At 32.2% G+C, this 13229-nt stretch overlaps 2 protein-coding genes across 4 annotated transcripts in view; one reads left to right on the top strand and one right to left on the bottom strand.

The window, feature by feature from the left end:
* Positions 1 to 1339, top strand: part of LOC118273542 (alpha-tocopherol transfer protein-like) — a 42409-nt gene extending 41070 nt beyond the window's left edge. For all 3 annotated transcript variants that reach the window (XM_050695472.1, XM_050695474.1, XM_050695479.1), the window contains exon 7: positions 223 to 1339. In XM_050695472.1, coding sequence (XP_050551429.1) covers positions 223 to 254 — 32 coding nt within the window. In that variant the 3' untranslated portion in view covers positions 255 to 1339. The remainder of the gene's footprint in view (positions 1 to 222) is intronic.
* On the bottom strand, positions 1243 to 12587 carry LOC118273547 (clavesin-1-like). Its single transcript, XM_035590580.2, has 6 exons — positions 12087 to 12587; positions 6441 to 6535; positions 5569 to 5722; positions 3816 to 4009; positions 1954 to 2215; positions 1243 to 1551 (listed from the first exon to the last, which is right to left on the bottom strand). Exons 1-6 carry the CDS (start codon positions 12262 to 12264, stop codon positions 1502 to 1504), a joined length of 933 nt encoding a protein of 310 aa, XP_035446473.2. The 5' UTR covers positions 12265 to 12587; the 3' UTR covers positions 1243 to 1501.
* Between the last annotated feature and the right edge of the window lie 642 nt (positions 12588 to 13229).

Here is a 13229-nt window from a genome sequence, read left to right on the forward strand (position 1 = left end):
GTAGACATATTTGTTTGGCCAGAAGTAGGTAGTTAAGGTACCATTTCTTCAATAAAATTTAACAGAGCGCATCAGCCCCATGGATGCTCGTATATAAATTATTGCGTTGTCTAAAATATTCCAAAGTTTTAAATACTTGAACTGTTTGAAAAGAACTCAATGTTTTTATATATTTAGGTATCTGTAAACTTTATTATAATCAATCTTGTTATTTCTTTCCAGCGATCAACTCATATGGATACAAGAAGAAGTGAGTCGCAGGTCGAGGGTGGTGTGGATGATATTATGCAATGTGATATAATGAATACGCATATCGTGATAATGATACTTACACTAGAATTAGGATATGTACAAACCATAATTTAAGGCTTCAGCCAGCATTTTCGTATATTTATAAGATGTAGGAATAAAGTAGGGAAAATGTAAACTTTACATAAAATTGTAAAATAAAAATTTTGGCTGAAATTATAAATTTTTACTGTAATGAGATGCTTGTGCAGTTTGCATATGAGATATAATATTGTATAGTTGGGTATTCGGACCAATCTCAGTTGATTTTAAAATACGTATTTATATGTAATAATAATCTTTGTATATTTGTGTATTTACGCTAAATCCTGCCTAAAGTTTTTAATGGGTGAAGAATGGATTTTTGGGGATATTCTGTCCACACATTGTTAAAATGTATTGTTGTACTAAACTTACAACTTATAAAATATATCATAAAGCTATATAAAGGAAAATTGCAGGCTGTGATATATAAAAATATTTCAAAAACTCTTCATTAATAAAGTAACTAAATTGGTAAGAAACAAAAATAATTGAACATAATATGAAAGAACTATGCCATTATGCCAATATTTTATACTTGTGTTATGCCATACAAGCAAGAATAATCCATGACAAATACCATACTAGACAGATAGTACATAAGTAGATAAATATAACACCATCATTTTAGTATAAACTAAAGGGATATTTGTAATGTACGATAATAATTATATTTTATTCCTCTTTAAAGTATTCATAATAATTTATCAGGCTTAGCTCCAAACATGAGTGGGTACACCTGATCAAGAATTTTAATAAAAAACTGTACTAAACTTGTATACCATTATTATATCTTTTCAAAAAACTATTTTGTAATTGTTATACTGTATACTATAATTTATATATAAATTAATAATATCGACACATTTAATAATCTTATTGATAATGGAGTAAAAAATAAAACGATTATAATTTATATTTAAAAAGTGGTTCCTTATTTAATAACACCAACCATAATTGTACTTTATTTTCAATAATTATAAGAATAAAAACTTTCCTAGATATTCAACTTGGCTTTTTTTTAGATCCATACTTATATCAATTAATTACCTCACTATGCCTTAGAAACTAAAATAATGTGTAGAATTACATTTCTTATAGGTAACGCGAGTACTTAAATATTTGAGCGGATGAGTTGTATTTTGTACTGCATGACTGCACCGAGGTACTTCTACGTTTTATTGTTGTTCACGTTCTGCACGTAGCCGTACGAATTCGCCACTGTAAAATAAAATTTAGGTTAAGTCAATTATTTTATTCATCCGCTACCGAACAGCGTCCGATAGAAAGTCGGATAAATGTTAACTAAATTCTAACTTTCAGTATATGGATATAAAATTAATATTGAGTTGCTACTGAATTTTAAATCGAGCTCACAATATTACTCATTTGACATCTCTTAATATTTTTTAAAGAATAGCGTTAAGAAAATAATAATGATAATCCACCAACACGTCATTTACTGTGTTACTCTTCTCACACCATGTTTAAAATACCAGTGGTAGGTCATCACTCATTCTAAAACATTACATAATTTCCAAGAACCTGCAGTAACTTGCACATAAAAAACTTTCACTCGGCAATACCACTATAGTCACGCATCCATCTAAATAAAATACTCACATTTGTATTCTTCCTCGTAGTGCCGTAGCATCTTCCATAGGACATCGCCAGTGATCTCGGGGTCAGGTAGAAGACCTCCATGCCTTTTCCTAAGTGCCTTGGGGTCTATATGTTCCATTAATGAGTTCATGTTGTTTCCATGGAAGTATATACGGGAGCGAAGTTTCTCTCTCATGAAAGGCTTGAAGATTGCGAACAGCATGTTGAAAATGTACGGCTGGTTGATTATGTGGACTGCCTTTACGCGGATTGGTACTGATTCCTGTAATTTAGAAAAGTACGCTTTTAATAATAATAACTATGACAGTATATGAAGTAAGAATTGTTGAATTGACAAAGTATAGTGAATAATTCAATTAGGTCTTTTCTAATTCTTTCTAATTCTTAAATTTCTAATTTTCGGTGGTAGGTAGTATCGAGTTTGGGAAATGGGACTTGTAAAATAATTAATTAACAGATGGAATATATTTTACCAAGGCATTGCACAATATTAACCTATTACCTCAAATGTTTACCAGCAGCATTCTTACATAAAAGGAGACTAAATTGAATGGCCCACAGAACTACTTTCCTTAATCTCTTAAATAATCTATAGAAACATGACCTAGAAAGACAGTTTACTGGTCAAACAGGTAGTCTGCTAGCCCACTTCAAGTGCTGGCTGCGTTGCGCAATGTAGCCACGGTCAACGGCCTCTGTTCGATCACCAATGTACCAATATAGCTAATAAAGTTTTGACCAACATCGTAACAACTTGCGAGAATTAATTGAACATATTATTGCGTTTCAGAATGCCTAACGAGAAGCGAGCGAGGCTATTCCTATTATAAGCACTTACGTATTTATAAAACAATAAGGAGAACAAAGAATTCTATTTCAGATCATTCATGACACAGTTCCATTAAAATTGTAGTACTTAAACCAGATACATAATCAGATCAGCACCAAATCTAGTAATACCAAGCCTGAACAATTACGAATGCCATTAGATTGTTTGATTAGCTAAAAGTTTCACTTTACAAGTCATCATATCGGTTAATTAATGTTCATACGATGCTTGAAATAATTGACCCTAACAACTGCTAGCAATTGTCCCACTAATTGTCACTCCTATGCAGACCATAGCAATAATTTATCACTATTGCAAAACAAAGAGGATTATAAAAGTGCAAATAACCGGATTAGTTATTGATAAATTTGCAGGTGCCGATTGTAGAACTATTTGTTCGTGATAATTTTCAAACCTTGAATTGCAAAATACCCTAAAGAAAAAACTAATCAGCTGATAAAGATTTACTGAATATTTGGTAGATGGTTACACTCTAATGGCCTTGTAAAGGTTTATGGAAATGCAACGCCAAGATTATGCTTTATGTCTCAACAGAAAAACATCTCAATAATGCATAATAACAGTCAGCAGTTACTCATCTGGCTGCGGTTGGTGTAGTGCGGTTTCGAAATTTAGTCCTAATGACAGTTCTAGTTTTAATACATAGACAAACTCACGACTTTGTCTTCTTGACGTAACCAAAAACTACATAGCAATACCTAGTAAATCCTAATTCTATGTAGACATATTTATTTAACTTCCATCACATTCACACACCAGGTCATTCAACGTCAAACCGGTATTTTATATAGGTAACTAGTAAATTCTATTTTGACGAACTTTCGTTTCGCCACCAGATGGAATTTTAAATAAATTTTTTTTGATATATAAATAAAACGTTATTTCAAGTAATTCTATTAGTAAATGCAAAACCATGGAAATCGGTTCGTGCGTTCTGGAGTTATAGCGTCAGGAAGGAAAACCCGACTTATTTTTATATTATAGATATATCTTCCTAATTTTGATATCATACCTGAATCCAGTCTAAGACCATCTTGGCGTAAGAAGGCGTGAACTGCATGATGTGTTTGAATGACAGGCCCTTCATGTCGAACACACTGTTGACTCCACAGATCTGAGTCTTTGGCTCTGCCATCGCTCCTTCAAGACCCACTTGGATGCCTCGGAACACTTCTTTAAGGGATACTTCTTGTGGGTTCCATCTCTCTGGAATATTATAAAGTATTTGAATAAGTAACTCTATACATAAAAATATTATGTATTTTGTTTGTTTGTCAGTATAGGTAATAAGATGGAAGCCCTGTCGTGGAGACAATTACTTTGATTTTTTATTGAATTACTGCTAATTTCAATAACCAATATTAATCTAAGATCTTTGGATCGATCTTCATATTTTATAGAAACTATACTTAGAACAAAAGTAAAAAATCGATTGTAACCTTTGGAATTGAAATCGGTTATTGAAATCGACGGTTAATATTTTTCTACCAACTTGCTTCCTGCTCAAATCATAAGATAAACAACATGGGGTTATTCAAAAAGTCGTAAGCTACATATTGTAGTATAAAACAAGAATGAAATGCTCAGATATATCAAACATTACTGAAATAATATAACACTTCTCTGCATCACACTGTAGTTTACTGGTAGGTAAAGAATGTCATTCGGATTTAAGTCCGCCTAAAAACTTATTGTCATAGTTTTTTGATTGAACCGAACAATACGACAATGTCTCATATTTTCGAACAATTTCTTGTTACTTATTACGGAACTTAATACAAAAACTCATTGGACGTAAGTACCTATACCAAAATTCAAAGGTTACTTTTTATTTGTACATTTGTATTTGCGTCTGTAATATTTATGTGTAATGCTGGTTATCTTAATGTGTAATAAATATTGTCTCTTTACCAACTTCTCGTTACGTCAATACTTAATTGATGACTGAATAAATATATATTTATTTTGTTTACATATTAATATTAGTAGGTATGTACTGCTTAGGGATAAACATTTTAACTTAGGTAAATAGGTAATCTCTGCACTCAGTTTATTTCTGTAATGAGTACTATTAGGTACCACCAATACCAATACCGCATAAACAAAAAAATGGATTTTGATTTTGATATTATTTAAGTACGATACGTATCTTGTCCATACTTAGCATTAAACAAGTGATCTCAGAATCAAAATGTGGGTATGTTTGTTCGGGCTCTCAATTAAACATTTTTATAATATAACCGTAGTTTTACTACTAACTTTTGGGTCTCACTTCACGCACTATTTCACCAATAGTATTAATTTCATGCGCACTGGCCGCTCTCTGCCCTACATAGATCATTGACTAAAGTACCGTTATTATGGGAACCAAAACCATTGATTCCTTAATAAAATAAGAAGTATTCAGAGAATTTAATTACTATTCTTAGTAAGAATTACCAATTATGATTTCTGAAAGTAATGCTAAACACAACCACGGTGCAAAAGAGAGTCCTTAGCGTAAGGCCACATATTGCAAATTTATGGAATACAAGCTTTTTCTCCTAGGCTTGGCCTCCGTATTCTATGTACTCCCAACTATAGGTGTGCAAAATGTCAAAAAGATTGGTAGGGTAAATAAAGCGTAAAGAGGTAACTAACCCATTATCTAGGTATCTAGCTACTTAGTATACAAGCGTAGTTGTGACAACAAATTCAAAGGCATACTTCAAGACACGAGACGCTGCTATTATCATGATAGTTAAATTGTAGGCTAGGTTACTGACCTCCACATTCGACCAGCACGATGCGACGTCCATGTTGGTCCCGCGGCGCCAAAATGGACACAATTGAATGTTCAAATGGCGAGCGAATTACCGATGGCAACAAGTCGTGGCAGTAATCAGCATGTGCTATCCGGAACTTGTAATATGCTTGTATCTAGAACAACAGACGTATGTATAAGTAACACGAATCTCATTCCTTCTTTTATGATATCTAGTTTTCGCCAGATGTTTTGAGTTGTCACACATTGAAATAATTTCCGAAGTCTGTCCGTTTTTCTACCTAAGGATAAAAGATAAAACCATGACCAGTATCACTAACACTGACAATAAGCGCATATCAAACACAGTTAGATAGATAACATTCTTTCAGGTACATAATAGGAGAACATAGTTATTTTTACATTTGAATATGAGCAAATGGAGAATTGACAATATCGAATGATCTCTTAATTACTAACAAACCTTTTGTTATTATGTAAACAATTAAGTTTATTGTGCGACAAATTATGACTTTTTCGATATAATCATCACCCCAATGTCTATTACCTCATAGTTCAACTTAAACATCACTTCGCAAATCAATGTTAAATATTTTATAACTGACTAGTAACGGAAAATACTATTAAACATCGCAAGACCTTTTAAACAAAAAGCTAGCAATGTACAATTTAAGAAGTTACAACATGATGGCGGATCTTTTCTTGGAAGTCGGTTTTAATATATCTTCTATCCACAAAAACCTGCAGACCAACTATATATATATTTATTGTCGTCTTTTTCTTCAAATAACCCGTTTTATTGTCTACAAGGACGAAATCTGTACCTAAGTAGACCGTGTAGGTGATCAAATATGTAGAAAAGTAAATCCTTACCTTTTTAAAGGCACTTTCAGGGTAGAATTTGCAAGGTCTGAGGAATTTCAGGAGATAATCGTCTCTGTCTATGGGAACGTACAGCGATGGTTCCTCTGAAAAGATAAATATTCAGGTTATTTTCATGTTTAAGAGGATACAGAATCAAACTACTACGACAACCGACGACCAACTATTTTAATTGTGTAACAGAAACAAAGGCTTTTGTTACACAATTAAAATAGTTGATCGATTAAAACAGTTCTTCAAAAAGATGCGTGATCCTCATCGGCCGGATATTAACAAACAATACACATTAATATTATGTGCATAACATACCTAATACACTATTGATCCAGTTAAAAGTAGATTTAGTCATGTACACAGCAAGCAGTATTACTTTAATATCAATTTCATGCAACTAAACGAAACACATATTTTGTGAGGATAAATCAGGAGGTCTATACAATACATAGTAAGTATAATAATAGGTGACAATAACTAGGGGTAAATTATTTTTGTCCAAATTCCCTAGTGAATTTCCCCGACTTGGAGCTGCAGACTACCTAGAGAGTTACCGGGACTCGGTAACCTGCCTGGAAGAGCACGAGTAACATCGGCGTAGTTTTTAGTCAGTAAGAGTCTGATATTCCCTCTCGTCTCACCTTAGGCGGGGAATGTCGGTGGACGATTTTTCCCCCTCAAAAAAAGGTAGATTATCTCGAATCTGTATAAGTAATTTCTAACACAACTTATGTAGCGAAGTAAAAACAAAAGATATATGAAACAAACGCAGCGTCAAGTAATTAGACAAGTACAAAGAAAACAATGGTTGTATAACATGTTGTCTCTGCTGGTAGGTACTATGTACAAATCATTGTATATGTTATGTTAACAATACACATACAATATCTGTTATAGGTATATTTTCCACGCGATGTTACTCTCATACTTTGTTATTAAATGTCGTAGCGTAATGTTGAAGCAAATCGTAGCGAAAATGTTATTAACTAACTTATAGGACCTTGATATAGATAATGATTATGTTAAGTGTCAAGTTTTATTAAAACAGTTTAGTAGTTTTCATGAATTTGAACTTGATAATTTGTATGGAAATAGCTCTTGAGCAACCAGAAATGAACCATGAGACGCTAAAATGCCTACTAGAAATTAAAAACTTCATAAGTATACTTAATCAATTTGGAAAAACTCCTACGATATATGATAGATGTAATTGATTGATATCACGTATGAACGGGAACCAGAAACAGATAAGCTAATAAGGTAACGACAAGATAAACATTTGCATATAAACAGTAATCAATGTTATCGTTTTATATTTAATGCAATTAATCGTTACTTACTTTATTTATGTAGACTATAGTCATATTGACGAACCATTTAATTAGGTCGAATGTCCACGAATGCAAGATTAAAATATTAAAAATATGTATATAAATGGAAAATCATGTAAGTGAATGTAAATAAATATTTTTTGATATATTCATGGCATACAAGAAGTGGTGGAAAAAAACCGATTCATTGTTTAATTTGCAATATTGCAAGCTCCGCGACTTGCTATTAGAGACGGGGACTAAAAACCTCAGTTAGTCACTCTATCAATTTGTATCGGACACATTCATTTTGTTTATTTTTTAAATTACATTGTAAAATATAAATTGGCGTAATTTAGAATCTACTATCCTACGTGTGATGACTTGCAAGTTGCAAAGACCAAAATTTATTTTTTCAATTTGCACTCAATATTAAATGAAGTGACCTATATAACTAGTATCGTGAGTGACCCGGTTGTGGCCACTTTAAGAATTTTGTCGACTTTGAGGCTTTCTTAACTTATAGTTTTTGTTATCACGAACATATTTCTTGTAAAAAGTCATTTAACATGTATTAATCTTGCCTAAGAAAACCCTTTTTTTAAAGAACGTCCAGTAAAAAAATAACTGTATAAAAAAGAAAAAAAAAGGGAGTTTGTGCCATTTTTGGCCAGATTCGTGCCATTTCTGGCCACGGTCGTGTGCCAATTCTGGCCATCAAAAAATACAATAAAAGTAATCAAAATTTATTAATTAGATTTGACATTTTAGAAACAATGGTTTTCATTTAGTCTGGAAAATATGAAATATTATTACTTCACTTGAATTTAACTTACAAATAAAGAGATCAACATTTATATGACGTTGGTAAAAGCTGCAAAGTAAACTGACCTCCCTTTGTGTGAAGGCAATTTATTGCATCTCTGAAAATGAAAAATATGTGTTTGTTGATATGTAAAGCCAAGGAAAAATAATAAATAAATTACGATAAATGACTAGAAGTGGGGCGTTTATGTACAAAAGTTTTGGCCAGCCGTGTGGCCAAAGATGGAGAAATTCATAATTTTGTCTCCATTAGTGGCCACCTTCTAATAATCCCACTTCAGAAACATATGGCGACAAAATAACTTTAGTTCCACTTATACAATATATTCTTCATGTAGTATTAACATAAACATCCAAACAATAAGCCAAGATTAAAAAAATAAAAACCAAATCCTCACCCGCTCGCCTTAGCCTTTTTGTTAAGATCTTAACAATTTCACCCTCAACTAAAAAGAATGACTTGTTGCATCGAAGTGAAGTTTTACACATCAAAGCTGCCAACGGTATCAGTGTCTCCAATATTCAATATTTTAAATACTGTACATAACAGAGTAATTTATTTGTCCATGCCTTAGTTATAAATATTTGAAGGCCCAAGTGGCCACAAAGGGGTCGATGGCCACAACCGGGTCACTTGCCCTAACTAAACTTATTATTTCTTTAGTACTTAACAGTAATATGGACTCAAAAAGTGTTACTTTGAGAATAATTAACTTTAACAATAACAGGCAAAAAAATATTGTTATATTCCACCAAACAAATAAATAACTATTTGTCCAGCAATCTAAATTGTTGATCACCACCCACTCTACCAGTTATGTTCGAAAAAAACTAAATTATGGGCAAGCGAACGCCAATCATACCAGATTCAAGTGGCCGCTTCTACATATTACTCAGCAGTTTTTTTACTATTTATAGATTAAAAAAGTGTACCTACATATTATGTTCCCATAGATTACGTAAACACCAGATCCGACCAGTGGAATGTGTACTTATAATGCCATTATGTACCTACCTACAATATTAGTAACTAACTGGCCTATAAATTTTATATATAGGAAGCTGTAGGTATAATAAATGCTTTTTCAAGATATCTAAAACTGAAATGAAAAAATCATCACAATAAAACCATTTTATATTAAAAATGACTACACCAATCTACATATTGTCGCAGCCATATTTTTTAATCAGACAGGTATTTTAAAATCACGCCATGTCATATTCATGGGCTAATATTTATGTAACAGCCTAAACTAGGATATTCAAATAATACTGGTCCGGTGATTAAATTATGTCGAAACTTGTATCAAATTGAACAACAGTTAATCTCTAACTATTATGAATAGAAACTGCAACATTGTACCGATACTATTTAATGAAACAATAAAATTAAATAGATATGCTGAAATATCTATGGTATAAAACCCTGTAAAACGTTTTGGTTTTATTAATAAAAGTTATTGAAGAAGTACCTATTGAATGAACGGACTGATGACTGACGGAATAACTTACATGTCTGCCTACATATGTCCTTGTAAACCTAAATGCCAAGGGTCCATACAGTTTATTATCTTCTTATTATTCATCTTCCTATAGGTACTCATCCCAATTATGCCAATTATCATATTAATGTCAATATTTTCCTTTAATAAATTATTTAAACACTCTAAAAATCTTTATAGGTAGACATCTAATTTTAGAACCCCTACCTTGACACCAGTAAACATTGTTTATTTTAACCAATTGTCTTTTTGTTTCTGTTAAAAAAGCCCATTATTAATACCTAACGCTATTTGGTTTTATGAATTTACTGAATTAGCGATTAGGTGTCAAATATAGCGTCATATCTAACTTGCAAGTACTGCAACATGGATAATACTCGTACATTTGGTCATATGACTTCCTGTTGGAACCAAATGTTTATACGATGTGAATATGATACTAAAAAATGTGAAAGTTTCATGTTTTTTCAACATTTGGTCACGCCCTGTATGTCGAAATCAGACTTGCAATTATTTGTGTTTTTATTTTTTAACTTAGTAAGACACTAAGCAGGAGATATACAAGTCAATTAACAATATTCTAGTGAATCCAGGTCGACATTAGTGGTAACAAGTATTTTTGAGAGCTTTTAATGACTATGTCAATTAAGATTTAACAACTAGTATTTAAAAAAAACTGGACCAGCTTTGGTTCCTTAACAAAACCAGTTATGAGTTGATATTAATTTGCAAAAAGTTGTTGGCTTGCATAATTAATCTAAAAACTACACGTCAAAACTAAACATTACGATAAAATATATAAAACTAGCTTTTGCCCGCGACTTCGTCCGCATGGAATAATAATATCTGGCAGAAATTGTGTTTCTTAATTAGTATTTTCCAAGTTATACTATTCCACGACTATAGTAAGTGTGGGAGAGCCAAGCTTTGGCACGAATGGGTCGGTAAAATAAATATATAGTATATACGCTACAAATATCTAACAGTTTACATAATATAGATATATTTTTAAAATCTTTTCCTAAATCTAATGTTGTTTTCTAATTATTAAATTTAGTGTAAGTCTAAATTTTTTAAGCCATATGCAGTCTTGACAGCATTCAAATAATGTACAAATGCATTCTGTCATTATATGTTACTGTTAATAATAGTTTTATCACAAACCACTCTGTTTAATTTAAAAAAAGGTGTAAGTAAGAAGAAAATCATTCCTGTAATAAATGAAAATCGTTTAGATTTCGTTACTTGTGTTTTATTCAGTAACTATAAAGTTCAAAATTATAAAGCCGATTATTAACACCAAACTTACCTACTAATATATTTTTATTATTTACATTTACATCTTTTAAAAGACTATTTGCAATCGTTTTGCTCTCATTCTGTATTTATATGAAGCCAGTTAAAAATTCATTCGCTAGATGTGAAAGGGAAACATTAAAATCTCATTTCGCCAACTTTCGTTTTACGCATGTAGCGTGCACTTTTATGTTATTACAACTCTCAATTTCTCTCGAGTGACTCATATTTTGTTATATATATACGGATATCGATATCTCCAGGAGTTAGATAGAGATAGGCCTTATATTCCATCGGTTATAGTATGAAACCTTTTGTTATAGAGGATGACCAAAACAAGGCGATGCTACTACTAAAATAAAAAAGTTTCGAACCTTTACAAGTAATTTGAGACCTTGTGCGCAAAAAATAAGATTGAAATCAAACTTCTGATGACAACATGACTATTTATTATTAAAACAAGTATTTTGTTAAGTATATCAAATCGTTAATTACCAAGTCCAGAGATAGGTACACAAATCTAATATAGATTATTTCTTATCAATGCTATTTATAATCATTACTAATGATATAAATACTTATACTACTGTATAATTTCTTAAAATAAATTACTGCCTATAAATTACGTTTAAAGACAAAAGAAACAAATTGTTATTTTTCTTGTATTTCTACACAATACACATATTGGTTTTATGAATGTAGATACTTACTTCTTAAAAGCTGTCGCAACTCTGCCAAAGCTTGCTCGACCACTTCCGGAGTTTCTCTCAATTCTTTCCTCGCCACTTCTTTAGCAGCTTCGTCAACTGCCGGATCCAGTTCCAGCATTATCTTGTTACCGCCCCATGTCACGAATGGAGCACCATCAGAACCATACTCTACTTCCATTTTGATTTACTTCACTAACAACAAAAGTAGTTCTCTCAAATATTCGCTGACTGCACTGTTAATCTGCCTGCAGCTAACCCACGTCTCACTTCAAATACGTGTCGGCAGAGTGCTGTCAGTCAGCCGACACAGTTCATACGCACGAGAGATTAAAATAATTAGATATCACAAAATTGTTGTAAACCGCGGACATTAACAAAACACACGTATTGTATAAGCGTAGCGTTCGCGTCTAAGTTCACGATCCGTTTGAGTAAGATAATAAAAGTTGTTTGATATTATAGTGATGTAAGCACGAGCGCGCACGGCGGAGTGTTGTGCTTATTGGAAAGGCCATCGGTAAGCCCATCTTAACGGTATCCCACCACCGCCATGGTGTCGGCGCCATTCACTTGTCTCTAAACAAAATAGACATTGTGAATCACTATAACGATTTAAATTCAAAGTTACGTGTTCTGCATACGTTATAACTCAGTAGTTCTACCCAATCCAATCCCCATGTTTCCTACTTTCCTAGTGACTTAAGATTTCCTTAACAAATTGACGTAAGTTTGTTTATTTGCAAATAAAATACCCAATGTAACATTAACAATGTGTTAAGCATATTAACTGTTGTTATCTAAATAAGGAAGGGAAGCACAACTAATGTTAAATACCTAGATATGTGTGGAATTACAGAACTCATTAAATAAACTCTTTATTTTAAATTATTGCATAGCAAACATATCGTTTAGCAACAGATTTTATAAGTAACATCATTACAATCATTAGTAATTTTAACTATTACCAGAACCTCTCAAAAGAAACTAAACTATAGCATACTGAATATACATTGAAATATGTATCTATTTAATAAGGCGCCTGTATAATATTGTTTGCTCTGTTGCCTTTTTGACGATTGCTCGAATAAAAACAGCAGGGGAAAAGTCATCTTGTACTGGCTTACAAACAACCGTACGTCGACA

Source organism: Spodoptera frugiperda, chromosome 1, assembly GCF_023101765.2.
Source record: "Spodoptera frugiperda isolate SF20-4 chromosome 1, AGI-APGP_CSIRO_Sfru_2.0, whole genome shotgun sequence".
Classification (NCBI taxonomy): Eukaryota; Metazoa; Arthropoda; class Insecta; order Lepidoptera; family Noctuidae; genus Spodoptera; species Spodoptera frugiperda.

Bases quoted from the DNA above. Each gene is read 5' to 3' on its own strand.
- LOC118273547 (XM_035590580.2), bottom strand. From the start codon at position 12,264: ATGGAAGTAGAGTATGGTTCTGATGGTGCTCCATTCGTGACATGGGGC. The intron at 4,010-5,568 runs GTCAGTAACCTA...ATAATATTCCAG, and splicing joins CGTGCTGGTCGAATGTGGAG to AGAGATGGAACCCACAAGAA. The intron at 2,216-3,815 runs GTATGATATCAA...TCTAAATTACAG, and splicing joins TGGTCTTAGACTGGATTCAG to GAATCAGTACCAATCCGCGT.